Raw genomic sequence first — 18,467 nt, forward strand, 5'->3', positions numbered from 1 at the left:
GTGTTTCTTTCCACCTGTTGTCTATGTTCCCCATCAGTAAAATGGGTACCTGGGTGTTAGTCGACTGGTGTGGGTCGCATCCTGGGACACTGACCTAAGGAGGCCTGGTCACAGACCGGGCCGCGGGGGCGTTGACCCCCGGAACTCTCTCCAGGTAAACTCTCTCCAGAGTGCAGATTCAGTGCCCTTAGTCAGTCCTCGAAGGAATGATTCCTGATTAAGTTTAGCCCGAGGATTCTTATCATTTATACTTCTTGATATAAAGCCAAGAGAAAATAAGAGGTAATATGATACGGACAAGATATGGAAAAAGACACTTACGTACAGTTCAGGACATATACTAAAGGAAACGTTGAACCACAAGTGGTTCTTCAGTCTTAATTAATAAAATGATATGATGATAATATATTGGCCAGGAACGAAATCCTGACCCTGGTCTGTACCAGCTGGTGGCCCATCAGTTATTATTATTATTAAAGATTCGCCGGTATTCTCCCGGCCCGGGCCTTTTCCAAGTGGTGGCCCGGCCTTGGCTCCCTCTTTAGGGAGTGTCTGAGACCTAAGTCTCCCATGGGAGGAGGCACAGGTACCTCCTCATCTTTGGGACCAACTGTCCCCAGGCCTAGCCACAAGCTAGACCTCTCTGGCCTGCCATCCCCGCCCCAAGGGAGCAAATGGGAATGACAGTCTTGTGAGCTAAAAGCTCGGACTCAGGCACCTACCCTACCCTAGAAGGGTTAGGCATGGTGTCGATTGGCCCATCAGTGACTCCCGAAGGAGTGTCGGAGGTTTTACAAGTTATATACTGTTTACAGCTCTAAGGCAGAGACACGGTGATCCTTCGTGTCAAGTACAGTACCATTTACAGCCTTTTGGTGGGGGCAGTCCTATGACAAGGACACCGTGAGTCTTCTTCAGCACAAGTGGTGCAGCAGTTACCACATTCGACATTATTTAGTTTATATGTCGCATGGTTATTTTCCTGTCCAACATTTAGAACTTTGCATCTGTCTATTTTAAACTGCGTCTGCCACTTCTCCGACCATTGCATCAGTCTATTCAAATCTTCCTGGAGTGCTCTAATGTCCTCGTCAGAATGAATTCGACGGCCTATTTTTGTGTCATCGGCAAACTTGCCGATGTCGCTCTTTATGCCCTCATCTATGTCGTTTATGTAGATTGTGAACAACAGGGGCCCAACACTGACCCCTGTGGAACACCGCTCGTGACGCTTCCCCACTCTGATTTCTCCCCATTTATGCAAACTCTCTGCTGCCTATTTGTCAACCATGCCTCTATCCAAGAAAAAAATTCTCCTATTCCATGTGCCTTAATTTTTCCCAGTAGTCTCTGATGTGGGACCCTGTCAAAAGCCTTACTGAAGTGCATATACACAATATTATATTCATTACCATGATCTACCTCCTCAAATACCTTGAAAAGCACAAATTGATTAATTTGTGCTTTTCAAGGTGGCTATGAACTGCCTCGGCAATTATTGATTCCATAAATTTTACCACAATGGAGGTTAGGCTTAATGATCTATAGTTCGAAGCTAAGGACGTGTCACCTGCCTTGTAAATATGTATTACATTTACCATTTTCCACTTATCTGGCACCATGCCAGTCTGTAGTGATATATTGAAAAGATTAGCCAGAGGTTTGCTAAGCTCCTCTTTACATTCCTTTAGAACCCTTGCAAACAGTTCATCAGGGCCTGGGGCTTTGTTAGGTTTTAATTTATCAATTTGCCTAAGGACCATGTCACTTGTGACCCTAATCGTGCATTGTTTATCATCATCCTGTTCTACATAATTTATTATTTCTGGAATATCGCTAGTATTTTCCTAAGTAAAAACTGAGAGGAAGTATGTATTAAAAATTCTACACATTTCCTTATCACTGTCCATGAGCTGACACGAGTAACTTTTAAGTTGGCCTATCTTGTCCCTGATCTTACTTCTATATACCTGAAAGAATCCTTTTGGGTTAATCTTCGATTCTCTTGCAACTTTAACCTCATAATCTCTTTTTGCTTTTCCTATTCCCTTTTTTATTTCTCTCTTTAACTGAATATATTGATTTCTTAATTGCACCTCTCCTCTTTTGATTTTCCTATATATGGCTCTCTTTTGACCAATGAGATGTTTTAAAATATTATTCATCCATTTAGGATCAGTTTTGCTTGATCTGATTTCCCTATTTTGAACATAAGTTGTCTAAGCAGCTAGAACTATGCCCTGGAAAACGTCATATCGGCAACCATCACCACCTACCTGACCCATAGTCAGGTCATTCCAGTTCAGCCCACCTAAGTAATTTTTCAGTCCTATGAAATCAGCCAAGCGAAAGTCAGGGACAGAGACTTGATTGCCATTATTAGGGGAATTCTATGATATATTAAAACTGAGTGATTTGTGATCACTTTCCCCAAGCTCATCATTAACCTCAAGATTATTACTTAGCGTTTCCCTGCTGGCAAGAACCAAGTCAAGCAGGTTATTTCCTCTAGTTGGCTCTGTTACAAACTGTTTTAAAAACAATCCTGAATCGTATCAAGAAAGTCACTTGACTCTAAATTTCCTGTCAAATTGCTCCAGTCAATCTGTCTATAGTTGAAATCTCCCATTAGCACAACATTTTCGCATGTAGAGACCTTACGAATTTCATCCCATAGAAGTTTACCGCACTCCCTGTCAAGATTTGGGGCCCTGAAAATCACACCCAAAATTAGTTTTTCACGGCCCTCGAGAAGCTGTAACCAAACAGATTCAGTGGCTGACGCTTCTAATTTTATATCTTGTCTAACACAACAATTTAAATTGTCTCTGACGTACATCGCTACTCCACCACCCTCCCTCTCTCTCTCTCTCTCTCTCTCTCTCTCTCTCTCTCTCTCTCTCTCTCTCTCTCTCGTGTCCAGATAAGCTGATGCATAAAACAAAACGGAGGGAGGGTCTGTCTCTATGTGTAGTGTTTGGGTTAACTGGGAAAACTCCGTCGACATATAGACACACAATATAATAAACGTATTTTATCGCACGTTTCCCTCATTATTGAATTTTATTAAATCATATCTTGTTTAACCTCAACATTATGAGGAATGGACTCAAATTAAGTAGCAATGAAGAGCTTTCAATTAATAAACAGAATGGTGGACGGGGAGACATCAAGGACTGCAGATTAACAGTCCGACGCTCTACTGAGCAGAGTCTACTGAGTAGGTGGATCAGTCGGGCTTCGTCATTCAGATTCTCAGAGTGACACCATCAGGATGGTTGAAACATTTTTAAATAAAGTTTATTTTACGATACTTATTACGTTAAATATGTTTGACGGTCTTGATATTGTTTACATTCGATCGCTGTCGCACTCAGCTCACACACTGAGATCCGGAGTTCGAATCTCCGGTACGGCTGGAAAACATTAGGACGTATTTCCATAAGACACCTGCTATCCATGTTCACCCATCAGTATAAAGTGGGTACCTAGGTGTTAGTGGACTGATGTGGGTCGCATCCTGGGACAAAACTGACCTAACTTGCCAGAAATGCTCTGCATAACAGGCGGCTTTCTACATTAGTATGTCACTGATGTCAGCTATGGTTGTCTGTTAACTGGTAATTCTTTTATATTTACATAATAAGGAGTTTCTTCAGAACCTAAGAGTATGAGGGAATATTGGTTTAAGGCAGGAGTTCTTAACCTTTTCACGAACACCTGAGACCTGATCGTAATGGGTTTCAAAGTGGAACAAACAAATTCAACAATAGAATATAACTTATTTCCTTCGCCAGATATAATTTGCCAGATTTATACATGTACACTTATGTACAGAAGTTGAATAGCAAGTGAACCACACGGTGACTAAAGATGGCAAAAAGGAGAAGCCAGAGAGAGTGCACCGTATCCACCAACAGCTCAGGCAAGTCTGTCAATTCGCTTCCCTCAAGTGAGCCACGTTGCTTCAGCTTTGACGGGATTGCCAGTGATTGGCCAATGAACCAAGGTACTGATTTAATGACGGGTGCCCTATTTATCGTTAAACCCTTAGCACCTGGTTCGCTGGTTGGGAGGCAGCCTATATGGGAGTGTGACATACGCCGAATAAAATACTCTTAGCATACCACAGTTCCCATACCACATTTGCCAGATTGTGGAACTCATCATTACGAGTCCTGTTAAATACCAGTATGACTTTAAAAGATGTCAACATCTTGGTTTAAATTTACATATGGATAACTAGGAACATTTATTTATAGAAAAACGGCAAATTGCTCATAGATGGAGTCCCATTATTTGGTTCTCATACCCCCGAGGGATATTGATATCCCTGGTTAAGAACTCCTGGTTTAAGGGATCCTGGTGATGGTAGCTGAGATGATGAGATGAAATTGTTCCTGGATTAATAGGTAACAGATGATCCTATATGGAGTGAAAGGCTATTGAGAATTTTTATTGAGAATATATGAGTATGTTTCAATGGACAAGTGACTAATAGCCAAGTTATGTAACTAATGTTTTATATTAATTCCGTGTTAAGTATTTATCCTCATTTCATTTGAATATGGAGTTGCTTGCTTTGATTAAGATATTTTCCTGTGGCCATGGTAGAACCCAAGAGGCAGCTGAGGGTAGAGATGGAATTACAGGCTTATGGTGGATGGGAGGTCAAACACACTGTCATCCCAATGATCGCCACCGTCACCACAGCCTATTTTTCCTTCTTCATCAACATTAGAGGTAAGTTCGGTATTTTTTTTTTCTTTTAGATGTTTACAAAACCTGTAATGAAAATGTGTACGAAAAATAAAGTCAGATTGATGCAATTTTTTTTTCAAGCGACTTCCATCGTTAAAATGAAAACACCAATAGTCTTAAATATGATTGTCGAAAAAAAATGTTTCACGTATATTCCGCGTTGCGAAGGCCTTTTTCAAAGCTAAGTTGTTATTTTCCTTATTTATTCGTCTACACATTATTTTTCCAATCTCTTCTGTAATTCTACCATCTCATAGTTGAGTATCTTGCTCTTCCTGTCTGTCCTCATCTTTTACACTTCCTCCTTATTTGTCATGATAGAGAATGTTTACTCCTTGAGACTCGATGATAGGATACCCCTAGGGAAAGTTTCCTCCTTGAAGCTCGGTGATAGGATACCCCTAGGGAAAGTTTTTTCTCCTTGAGGCTCAATGATAGGATACCCCAAGGGAAATTTTTTTCTCCTTGAGGCTCAACTATAGGATACCCTTAGGGAAAGTTTTCGCATTAAAGCTCGTTGATAGGATACCCCTAGGGAAATTTTTTTCTCCTTGAGGCTCAACGATAGGATACCCCTAGAGAAAGTTTTCTCATTGAAGCTCGTTGATAGGATATCACTAAGGAATATTTACAGTTTGAAATGCACTTTTACTATGATTTTCTAACCCTCTTCTAGGATATTTACCACCCCTCATATGGCATTATTTCAGGAGCGTGTGTACGGGTGATTCTGGGAATGATGTCCTTGATGACAGCTGCTATCTTCCACGAGAGTACCTACCGTAGCGTGCCCCACGCCTCGTATACCATGGTAGCTACTTTCTCACTTCATTCTGTTCCTGCATGCTAACTAAATTCCCCTTAACACTACACTCTTTATTTCGTGCTTCTTTGTGTTCTTGAATCATCCTGTGACTTAGTATTTTGTCACTACATAGACGATACTTGTAGTCACTGATTCCAACTGAGCACTATCATTTTCTCTGTCCACAGGCCATTGAAGTGTTCACTGGGACATGCCTTAGCTTCATCTTCATAGCGACGGTGGAGAGTGTAGTAGTGGACGTTTTGTCGCATCTTCCCGTGAAAGGCCGGCGCTCCGCACCTTCTTCTCACACCTCCTTCGCTCTAGAGGTCCGTGACGAAAAGGTAGTACGTGTGTGTGTGTGTGTGTGTGTGTGTGTGTGTGTGTGTGTGTGTGTGTGTGTGTGTGTGTGTGTGTGTATTATGTGTGTGTACTCACCTAACTGTGATCCCCTAATTATAATTGTAAGGGTCGAATCATAGATCCTGGCCTTGCCTCTTCACCGGTCACTACTATGTCCACTGTCACCCTGCTCCATGAGCTTTATCGTATCTCTTCTTAAAGCTATATATGGATCCTGCCTCCACTACATCACTTTCCAGATTGTTCCACTTCTCTGTGGGTAAAGAAATACTTCCTAACGTCCCTGTGATTCATTTGATTCTTCAACTTGCAGCTGTGATCCCATGTTGCTGTGGCCCATGTCTGAAACATCCTGTCTCTTTGTACCCTGTCAATTCCTCTCAGTATTTTATGTCATTATCATGTCCCCCATCTCTCCTGTCCTCCAGTGTTGTTAGGTCGATTTCCCTTAACCTCTCCTCGTAGGACATGCCCCTTAGCTCCAGGACTAGTGCTGTTGAAAACCTTTGCACTTTCTCTAATTTCCTGACGTGCTTGGCCTGGTGTGGGTTCCATACTGGCACTGCATACTTCAATATGGGCCTGACATACACCTAAGGTGTCGAAATACTATTCTTGGGTTTACCAGGCACCCATATGCTGCAGCAGTGATTTGGTTAATGTGCACCTCAGGTGATGTGGTCGGTAATATACTCACCACAAGATAATTTTCATTGAGTGAGTTTGCAGTTGTCAGGGGAAGGCCTTCTGCCTGAACAAAAGAATGGAAAAATAAATAAATAAATGACTTAAGAGTTCGTTGATGTTTTTTACCAATACAAAGAACAATTTGCTAGCAGCACTGTAGAGAGAATCTGGACAAGTTTTCAGGGTATATTCAGTCACCAGTCGCCTACTATGTGTCGGTGGCATAACCCACTATAAGGAAACGCTGATTGCAATACGCTTAATGCATTATGAAGCATTAGCACACAACAACTTCTAGGATGCAACGTAATGCATCCTAGAAGGCTCGTAGAAACAATGAGGACTCACAAACTTCAGGACAGGCACTCAATATTACGAACACAGGGGTAGACTATTTGGCCTGCACACCTTGCTGTAACACGATAACCATTTAGGAACGAGCAAATAAGCAACAGAAAGAGTAAACGACTGTATTTACTTGACCAAAACAAGCTAGTATTTACAATATGTATATAACCTATGTACAGTATTTGCAGCTATGTACAGTGAGGTGAATGCAAGCACAAGACACGGTGAGAACCGCAGCGACCAGCTGTGAAGGTAACTCTACCAATGCTGCTTCACGATGTACCACACTACATCGCTTCACAGCTTGCATGGGCTTCCTTGCCATTGGTTGAACCAAGGTACTGGTATAACGATGGGGCCCCTGCTCTTTAAACCCTTAGCACCTGGTTTGCTAACTGAGAGGCAGCCTATATGGGTGTGTGATATACGTCAGATAAAATATAACGTGCTCTTAGCATGCCTCACCAGTTTTAATAAACTGGTTTCTGTAAAATAATTAGAGAATGTCTCTGCTGATGAGAAATAAGTCACAGCGTTCTACTTTATTGGTTATCCTAAGTTAAATGAACTTTATGTTCACTTATCTATAATTATCATCTTTGTGCTCTCTAGACCATTGTTTAAAAAATGTATGTTATGTGCACTAAGCTTACATAAAACTTAACAGCTGGTAAGTCTTAGGCAAACGTTTGGATGGAAATTTGCCTCTGTAAGAACCAGCTTACTTTTCTGAAAAAAAAAAATTAACATTGAATCACTGGTTTTATGTGAAAACCAGTATTTCAACTGGTCTTCAACTCGTCTTCAACCCTTCCATGCTGATTGTTTGACAGGGCAACTCCTAAGCGGCTTCTGGCTTAATGTACATGCGCATTTTAAGATATTATTCGCTTTGATCTCTCTGAAAGATATAAAATTTGGATATTAACTTCCATTTGACGACCAGTGAATGCTTTTTCTGATAACTCTTCAGACCTTCAGAGCAAATATTAAATAGCATTAGAAATATATGGTAATGCGTGCATTGAGGCTCATGGGAATTGGGATTACGAAATACTAGGATACCTTCCTCACATCATGCAGAGACCGACATACATTTCGTATTCATGTAGACGTTCTAAGCCCAGGGGAATCAAACAGTATTTCCTCCTTCAATGTCTCCAATAGCTTCCAAAATCCTCAGTGGAGAAGATTTAAAGGGAAAGTGACATTCAAGTGAGGTGGAGATGTAACTTTCTATATGTAACAGTGTGAAATTTTTAGCGTTAATTCACGTTAAATAATATTACGGATATTACCAAATAATTTTCATTTGCGTGCTAACGAATTTGTTGATGTAGCAAAAAGAAAAAAAAAACTTGTAACCGTTGGAACCCCTGCCATAACTTGAGAATGACTCATCTGATCTAGTCCAAAATTTTACCACTGGTGGCTTCCAGTGGAGAAATGGCAGTGGCTCACACTACCATTTCGAAGCAAAAATTCTAATTTATCAATTTTATTGAATAAATAGTGATATATATTTTTATTAAACAGCTAAAGAATGCTTCTTCTGAATCATCCTTCTATAAGAATGATGATTCTTCTGAATCATACTAATTTTATAAAAAGAATGATTCTTCTGAATTATCCTTCTTTAAAAAGGGTGATTCCCGATAAGCCTAGTCTAAGTAGGTGCAAATATAAAATTTTAATAAATATGTAAATAACTTGGAATCTTTGGAATCGAATCAATTATTGGAGAATGCTTTTCTTGGTCAGTTTCAAACTTTTACCAGTGGTAGACTTTATTAAGACACAGGAGTCGTCTACTGGCAGGCCTGCATCTGCTCTTGTTGCCACCTCCCTAGTTAACAACGAGAGCAACTTTGTTGAGTTAGGCGTAAGAATTAACAACTGGGCGTCTACACTGCAAACTGAATTGTTTTGCAATCCTAATGGCGCGAAAGCTAACTTTTGACACTGAGCTTGAATCTATCATCATTACTGATTCTATGTCATCACTGAAGGCTCTTGACTCACATAATGACTCCAAGAACATGCTCATTGGAGAAGCCATGTAAAAATACTAAAAGTTCCGGGAAAGAGGACTTAATGTACAGTTATGGATCCAATCACACATTAGATAACTCCATGATAAAGTTGATGTGTTATCCAAGAAAAGAACTTTGAAGGATAATGTAGAATATAACTTTGGTATATATGTGTCTAGCATTAGGCATAATAATGAGAGAGAAGTCAATAATTAAACTGAATGCTATAGGAATGCAGTTAGAAATCTGAGTAGATCTATAACCCACTATGATAACATCAATGTTCATGGCGGGGGTAGCCCTACGACAAGGGCGGTGAGTCCTTCAACTCAATTTGAGCAATTCCTGGCACTCAGGCCAGAGTCCGAGTGCCGTAGCCCGACTCAGGAGATCCTCTGGAGGTGTGTTGAACACCTGACGTCTGACAGTGTGACAGAAAAGAGTTGACTGATTGATTCGTCAGTAACTGTGTCCTGACATGGGTCTTAAAAGCTGACCCGTCTGAGGATCTCTAAGGAGACGTCGATCTAATTCAGCTGTTCTGTGGCTGAGATCATGGTTTTGCTGTAGTCCCTGTACGTTCCACTGCAAAATATTTTATGTATTTCAGACGGCTGAGGCCATCAGGCCTCCCAACAACGTCTCTGGGTCCTGTGTTGGGTAATCAGGTAAATTTGAAAATAAACACATGGAGTCTGTTTTGTCCCTCATGCATATGTTCACGAACATCACAATAGTTCTGAATTACTCTTTATTTTATTCTGAATCTATCAGGTCGCATATGATGTCAGTGAAGCAGGTGATCGTCGACAATATTTGATGTCTCAGAGGTAACATGGGATGACCTGGTCTGCTCTCTTGGACTACAGTGTTCCTAACTGTTGACTCTTGTTGTACTAGGGCTCATGCATTGTCTTTAGCCTTTTCTTGAAGCATGGGGCCCTTTCGCTGTCATTGTTGGGTAAGAACTTGAACAGAAGTATTGTAAGCTGGCTGACCAAGGACGCGAACCCGTCGCTGGTGCTTCCTCGGCTTCGTCGCTGTAGCCTGGGAAGTGCCCCTGGATTCTGTGTTGCTGTAGCCTCGTATGGTGAGGGAGGATGCACAACCGGAAATTTCCCTGCTGCATCGACAGGGCAGAGCCTTTCTGGGCAGTGCAAGTTCCAAGCATGTTGCTTCATGTCACAGTTCGAACATCTAGGTTCCGTAGATCCAACTTCTTCAGTTTATCCAAGCAGTCCTTGGTTGGGTGAGACCCGCTCCAGGTGAATCCTACTTCTTTAAATTAACATCGTGCGTTGAGGTGGTTGTACCTCTGTCACCTGAAACACCTCAAAGGTTCTGGGTGGTACGTTCTAACCTGGTACATTTCCCAGCAACCGAGATCCATTTGAGCTGGGAGAGGTCCTCTATGCTGGATCAAGACCTGCCTCGTAGGTACGGAGCCGCTCAGCTTTCAAGATGTGTTGATATGGCTTGCATCGAGATGCATGTCTAGCAAATAGCACATTATTAGGCCTTTGGTTACCCGCTCAATGAATTTTAGTTCTGCTAGAACAAGTAGTGATTTGAGGTCGTTCGCCTTCTGCAGTACCTCGAAGGGCTCTATGTTTCGGGGAGTGAAAATAAATTTTCCTCACAGATTTAAGAAAAATGATATCTTCAGGCAGTGTCTTGGTGTTCTTTGCCGATGAATTTGAATTTGTTACCTACGGCTATTTTAGTTTGACTAATATGCAAGGAAGCACTGTGCCTCACCTTGGTCTTCGAAAATCAAACTTTCTGCGAATCTTAGCCATTCTGTATTTCTGTGGTAGGGATGAGCATTTCTTCATTAATACCAATCTCACTGGCCAGGCTGCTTTCACTATCACTGTCCCAAGAGCCCAGGGAGTCCAGTGAGTGGTTTCGCAACCTCTTCGCCAGAACACATTTTAAAATCCGAGACCTCGGTTGAGCCCTTGGAACATCGTGACTTCTTTCATTCGGAAGAAGCCATGTGCTTCCTTGTTTCTATCTAGTGACTCCGTTTATGTGCAAGTCAGTCAGATGTCATGATCTACTACTTTAAATATCTACTTTAAAAAGTTAGTAAGTCAGGAACGCTCTTCTGTAAAGCCTTCCTGTGATTTATTGATCATTTTTTTCTTCATGGTAGCATCGATTAGCCTTAGTGTTGATTCCTTCAATTTTCTCAATTCAGGTTAGTCTAACTGGTGTAAAAAGACATATGAGCAAACACTACATATGTATCAGAAAACGTTTCGGTCCTGGGACCTTGATCACTTCTAACACAACAGAGAGTTTATTAATAGTATATATAGGCGGAGAGTGGAGGCGTGAGTGACATAGTGACCTGAAAAATGACATATTTGAAATAAGGTCAGGTAGACAATAAGGTCATATCATTCCTCTGTTGTTAGGAAGGTCATGCTCCTCAAAGTCGCAAAAACTTGAAAACATTATTCATTTGTACATCCAATAGTTTTAAGCGTAACAACGGCTTTTATCACATCGCTGAACCTCTTGCCAGGAAACTTCTTCCTCGTTATCCTAAGCAGAGCTCCTAAATCCTTTTAGCATTCAGTGATTAACATCTACATTATTTAGTTTAGAAGCGCCATGGTTATTCTTTTTTCTCTGGCTTAGAGCTTTACATTTATCTACATTAAACGACATCTTCCGCCTCTCCGACAATTACATTAACCTGTCCACCTATTCTTGTTGCGATCTGGAGTAATTAAGAACATAAGAAAGAAGGAACACTGCAACAGGCCTACTGACCAATGCGGAGCAAGTCCATGTTCCCCCACGAATTAGACCAATGACCCCCCCCCCGGATAAGCCCAATGACCCACACACCCCGGATTAGCCCAATGACCCACCCAGTCTGGTCACCTCCACTAAACAAAGGAGCACGGCACCAGACCCAGCAGCACAAGCTAGTCAGGTCCAACTCACACCCACCCACACCCACTCATGTGTTTATCTAGCCTACTTTTAAAACTGCACAACGTTTTAGCCTGAATAACTGTACTCGGGAGTTTGTTCCACTCATCCAAGACTCTATTACCAAACCAGTGCTTTCCTATACCCTTCCTGAATCTGAATTTTTCCAACTTGAAACCATTGCTGCGAGTCCTGTCTTGGCGGGAAAATTTCAGCACGCTATTTACATCCCCTGTATTTATTCCTGGTTTCCATTTATACACCTCGATCATATCCCCCCTAATTCTATGCCTTTCAAGAGAGTGCAGATTCGGGCCTCAGTCTATCCTCATAGGGAAGATTTCTGATACATGGGATCATCTTTGACATCCTCCTGTGTACGTTTTCCAGAGCATTTATATCCATTCTGTAATACGGTGACCAGAACTGAGCAGCATAGTCTAAATGAGGCCTAACCAAGGATATATAGAATTGAAGAACAACCTGAGGGCTCCTATTATTTATACTTCTAGATATGAAGCCAAGAATTCTGTTAGCTTTATTGCGAACACTAATGCACTGTTGTCTTGGTTTTAGATTACTGCTAACCAGAGCTCCTAAATTCTTTTCGCAATCAGCAGTATTAAGATCTGTATTTAGTTTATATGTGGCATGGTTATTTAACTGTCCAACATTTAGAACTTTGCATTTGTCAATATTAAACTGCATCTGCCACTTCTCCGACCATTGCATCAGTCTATTCAAATCATCCTGGAGTGCTCTAGTGTCCTCATTAGAATTAATTGGACTGCCTATTTTGGTGTCATCAGCAAATTTGCTTATGTCGCTATTTATTCCCTCATCTATGTCGTTTATGTAAATTGTGAACAACAACGGGCCCAACACTGACACCTGAGGAACACCGCTTGTGACGTGCCCCAATTCTGATTTCTCCCCATTTATGCAAACTCTCTGCTGCCTATTTGTCAGCCATGCCTCTTCCCAGGAAAAAATTTCTCCTCCTATTCCATATGCCTTAAGTTTCCTCAATAGCCTCTGATGTGGAACTCTATCGAAAGCCTTACTGAAGTCCATATACACAATATCATATTCATTACCATGGTCTGCCTCCTTAGTGTTGAGATTCATTAATCAATCTGTGCCTATGAAGATGGCTACGAATTGATTCGGCAATTGATTCCATAAATTTTACCACTATGGAGGTAAGGCTTATTGGTCTATAGTTCGAAGCCAAGGACCTGTCACCTGCCTTGTAAATAGGTATTACATATGCAATTTTCCACTTATCAGGCACTATGCCAGTTTGTAGTGATATGTTAAAAAGAGTAACCAAAGGTATGCTAAGTTCCTCTTTACATACCTTTAACACCCTTGCAAACAGTTCATCAGGACCTGGGGATTTGTTAGGTTTTAGTATTTCTATTTGTCTGAGGACCATGTCACTAGTTACCGCAATCGTACATAGTTTATTATCCTGTTCTACATAATCTATTATTTCAGGAATATTGCTAGTATTTTCCTGGGTGAAAACTGAGAGGAAGTAGGTATTGAGAATTTCACACATATCCTTATCACTGTCTGTGATCTGACCCGAGTTACTCTTAAGTGGGCCAATCTTGTCCCTAATCTTACTTCTGTTTACCTGAAAGAACCCTTTTGGGTTAGTCTTTGAATCCCTTGCGACCTTAGCCTCATAATCCCTTTTCGCTTTTCTCGTTCCTTTCTTTATTTCTCTTTTTAATTGAATATATTGATTTCTTAACTGCCCATCCCTTCTTTTGATACGCCTATATATGCCTCTCTCTTGGCCAATTAGAAGTTTTAATCTATTGTTCATCCATTTGGGATTATTTTTGTTAGATCTAATTTTCCTACTCGGAACAAAAGTTGTCTTGGCAGCTAGAACTATGCTCTGAAAAACGTCATATTGGCAACCAAGATCACCTACCTGACCCATAGTCAGGACATCCCAATTTAGCCAATCCACGTAATTTTTCAGTCCCATGAAGTTGGCCAAGCGAAAATCTGGGACAGAGATTTGATAGCAGTTATCTGGGTAATTCCATGTTATATTGAAACTAAGTGATTTGTGATCACTTTCCCCAATCTCATCATTAACCTCATGATTATTAATTAGTGAATCTTTGTTGGCAAGAACCAAGTCAAGCAGATTGTTTCCTCTAGTTGGTTCTGTCACAACCTGCTCTAAAAAGCAATCCTGAACCGTATCAAGAAAGTCACTAGACTCAAGATTTCCTGTCATATTATTCCAATCAATTTGTGTAAAGTTAAAATCTCCCATTATCACAACATTTTCATATCTAGATGCCTTATGAATTTCGTCCCATAACAGCTTACTGCACTCCCTATCAAGGTTTGGGGCCTATAAATCACACCCAAAATTAATTTGTCACGTCCCTCGAGAAACTGTAGCCAAACAGATTCTGTGTCCGATGTTTCTAATCTTATATCATGTCTAAGGCAACAATTTAAATTTTCTCTAACGTACATCGCCATTCCACCACCCTTCCTGTTGACCCTATCAGTGTGGAATAATTTATAACCCTGTATGTTGCATTCAGAAGGCATTTCTCTATCTTTCAGGTTGAACTAGGTCTCTGTTATACCAATAATATCTATATTACCTGCACTTGCAAGTAATCTTAGCTCATCTATCTTATTTCTTAGACTCCTACTATTTGTATAGTAAACCTTAAGGGAGCTAGTCACTCGTTGCCCTCTATCTTTTTTTGTTTGTTGATCAATTGATTTGCCATTACTAGCAACTTTATTTTGAATGTTGTCTTTTAAACATATCCCTGAGGTATCCCGGTAATAACTGCTGTTTTTAACCCTAATGCTGCAGCCTGATTGTTTCCCACAACACCCATACCTCTATAATCTATCAGTTTAAATTCCTAGACAAGTCATCAATTACCCTCTCAATTGAATTGGCTAATGCAACCACTCCATCCCCAGAGAGATGAACCCCATCCCTTGCATACATATCACGTTTGCCAAAGAAGAGGTTCCAGTTATCAATGAATGGGATTGCAAGCTCCTTGCAGTACCTGTCTAGCCAGCAATTTATACCAATTGCCCTAGACATCCATTCATTGCTCACTCCCTTTCTAGGCAAGATGCTACATATGACTGGGATCCCTCCCTTAGACCTAATTACTTCTATGGCTGACCTGTACTTATCCAGCAGCTCCTCTCTCCTGCCCTTCCCAATGTCATTACCCCCAGCACTAAGACAGGTAATGGGCTTGTTCCCATTACCTGCCATAATATTATCCAACCGGCTGACTATGTCGCCAACACCAGCTCCAGGAAGGCACACACTGTCTGACCTTTCTGTCTCTGTTATAAAATGCACGGTACATATATCTTACCTGAGAATCGCCTACTATTAAAATATTCTTACCTTGATTAGCAGGGGAATCAGTGGTACCTTCAACCTCACTAACCACTGAAGTACACTCGTCCTGGAGAACAGAGAATCGATTTCCTACCTTCACATCTTCTCTATTAACTCTCCTCATCTTCCTTCTTCCTGAACTGTGAACCACTTGCCACTTAAAGCGGCTGCCACTATCACTGCTGGTGACCATTTCCTCCTTACCAGCTAAATCCTTCTCACACTCGCTCTCAAACTCATCTATGCGAAACTTCAGCCTCCTATTTTCCTCCTGAAGAAGTAGAATCTTCTTCTTCAACACTTGAACCTGAGATTCTAAAACACTACAACAAGCCATGGTGCTTGGTAACAGCCCACGCTGTTACCAAGCACCATGGCAGGTATGACAGCAAGTGATCAATGACCTCAGCGTACTGGCCACTGACCTCAGCCCTATTTTATTGTCATGGGCAATCTTGCTTATGCTACTATTAATATCTTTATTTACTATAAGTACATGCATAAGGTATACGGACCATAACTGACATCAATGACATACTGCTATATAGAAAGCCACTTGTTATGCTGAGCATTTTCCGCAAATTAGGTCAGTGTCCCAGGATGCGACCCACACCAGTCCATTAACACCCAGATACCCATTTTACTGATAGGTTAACATAGACATCAAGTGTAAAGAAACACGCCGAATGTTTCTACCCTGGCTGGGAATCGAACCCAGACAGGGCCGCGGGGGCGTTGACCCCCGGAACTCTCTCCAGGTAAACTCCAGACACCTGCCGCGTGAAGCGAGAGCTTTAGCCATTAGGCCACCAGAGTCTGGTGATTCCCTTATTTATGTCCATTATGTATATTGTGAATAACTCAGGAATCCTTAGGGACTCGGCTTGAAGAGTTGGGATTATTTTCTGAGAAAAGTGGAGTAAGTTCTAATGTGGCTTCGTTAGTATATCAAACATGTTAAGTACAATGTCGTTATTAACATCTATTGGACTTATGCCCATTTTTCAACAATGTGAAACTGTTGGGAGCTTCTCTCTTTTCAATGGAGCTTCACTACTACTGTCAGACTCCATCAATATTTTATGGAAAGTGAGCCGTCGGTGACCGGATAAGAATATACCATAACAATAAAAGGTTCTCAAATGAGCTGATGTAGGTAACAGCTCTTAACTTGCCCCCAAAAAACATAGCAAACAAGCGTTAGGAACACTGTGTACAGAGAGAGAGAGAGAGAGAGAGAGAGAGAGAGAGAGAGAGAGAGAGAGAGAGAGAGAACTGAGTAAGACTGAACCAGATAATTAATTATACATTTGCACTCTTACAGCCTGACCTGACAGAAGAGAGAGTAGGGATGCGTGGTAACGTTGCTGCCCTCTGGTTAGACCGTTGCTTCCGTGTTCTCTACCCAGCCTCTTTCATCGCTTTCAACGCTGTCTACTGGGTGCTCTACAATTAACCTTCCACATCCTTAACACTTCACCGAACTGCGTCGACAGAGACAAAACACCATCCTCTGAAAACCTTTGAAAGCATTGCCATTGTCTTGACGGAACAAGATTTGCATCATCTAAGCGTTGCAATGCTCAGGAATATAATATTCAATAATTGTGATATATATCTGATATATGATAATTGTTCCAGAGATCTGTTTTCTGTTGCCCGGTCTCAGATCAGGTCTTCTAAATTGGAGAGAAACCATTGTAGGAATGAGATCAAATAAGAAATACTGTAAGGTAGAGACATATGTATAAATGTGAGCAGATGTTTGTGCTGTGGGATGAATATCTAACTTTCTAGAACACAAACACTGAGCTAAATAAAATAATGAAATCGCCTGGAAGCCACAAATATAACTGAACAAGTTCCCAGGTAAAGAAATTTGTGTGACCAGCAGGAAAGTCGAATTAAGGCCTACACTATGTAGCAAAAGTTATATTTACATAATTTAAAAATTATTTCCATAACACCTTTACCACCTAACCTCTACACGCCGCTGTAAATGTATACATTGTTATATAAGAATATAACCTAAGTAAATTACTATTGTAAACCTCCCTGCTAATAATAATTACTAAAACACCAAGCCTTATTATTCCTGGCCTAAAGAAAACGTTATGGCAGGTGACCATTAGTGTCCCACCATCCTGATCCGGAGTCCCGGTTACCTACCGCCATGTCACTTACTGCAAAGAATTAACAACTATTATTCAATCAAAAACATGCACTATTAACACTGCTGGCCGGGTAAGACACCTCGTCACTCGTCTAGCTAAGAATATGTATCAAATTATTAAGTGAGTTAGCTACAGTTAACTGCAAATTATTGGCATTCACACCGGCGAACACATCATGATCACTTCCATACAGTCTACCATCTTCCATACAGTCTACCATCTTCCATACAGTCCACCATCTCCCATACAGTCTACTATCTCCCATACAGTCTACCATCTTCCATACAGTCTACCATCTTCCATACAGTCTACCATCTCCCACACAGTCTACAATCTTCCATACAGTCTACCATCTCCCATACAGTCTACCATCTTCCATGCAGTCTACCATCTCCCATACAGTCTACCATCTTCCATGCAGTCTACCATCTTCCATACAGTCTACCATCTCCCATACAGTCTACCATCTTCCATACAGTCTACCATCTCCCATACAGTCTACCATCTTCCGTAAAGTCTACCATCTCCCATACAGTCTACCATCTTCTATACAGTCTACCATCTCCCATACAGTCTACCATCTCCCATACAGTCTACCATCTTCCATACAGTCTACCATCTTCCATACAGTCTACCATCTTCCATACAGTCTACCATCTTCCATACAGTCTACCATCACCCATACAGTCTACCATCTTCCATACAGTCTACCATCTTCCATACAGTCTACCATCTTCCATACAGTCTACCCTCTTCCATACAGTCTACCATCTTTCATACAGTCTACCATCTCCCATACAGTCTACTATCTTCCATACAGTCTACCATCTCCCATACAGTCTACCATCTTCCATACAGTCCACCATCTTCCATACAGTCTACCATCTTCCATACAGTCTACCATCTCCCATACAGTCTACCATCTC

The 18,467-nt window shown here is 41.2% G+C and overlaps 1 protein-coding gene across 2 annotated transcripts in view; it reads left to right on the forward strand.

The window, feature by feature from the left end:
- Nucleotides 1-16,958, forward strand: part of LOC128688079 (glycine receptor subunit alpha-2) — a 135,137-nt gene extending 118,179 nt beyond the window's left edge. Inside the window, exons 8-11 of one of the 2 annotated variants that reach the window (XM_070083819.1) lie at nt 4,615-4,743; nt 5,472-5,572; nt 5,755-5,910; nt 16,692-16,958. In XM_070083819.1, coding sequence (XP_069939920.1) covers nt 4,615-4,743; nt 5,472-5,572; nt 5,755-5,910; nt 16,692-16,823 — 518 coding nt within the window. In that variant the 3' untranslated portion in view covers nt 16,824-16,958. The remainder of the gene's footprint in view (nt 1-4,614; nt 4,744-5,471; nt 5,573-5,754; nt 5,911-16,691) is intronic. The other variant, XM_070083820.1, reaches the window with a different exon arrangement.
- The last annotated feature ends 1,509 nt before the right edge of the window (nt 16,959-18,467 follow it).

Source organism: Cherax quadricarinatus, chromosome 10, assembly GCF_038502225.1.
Source record: "Cherax quadricarinatus isolate ZL_2023a chromosome 10, ASM3850222v1, whole genome shotgun sequence".
Classification (NCBI taxonomy): Eukaryota; Metazoa; Arthropoda; class Malacostraca; order Decapoda; family Parastacidae; genus Cherax; species Cherax quadricarinatus.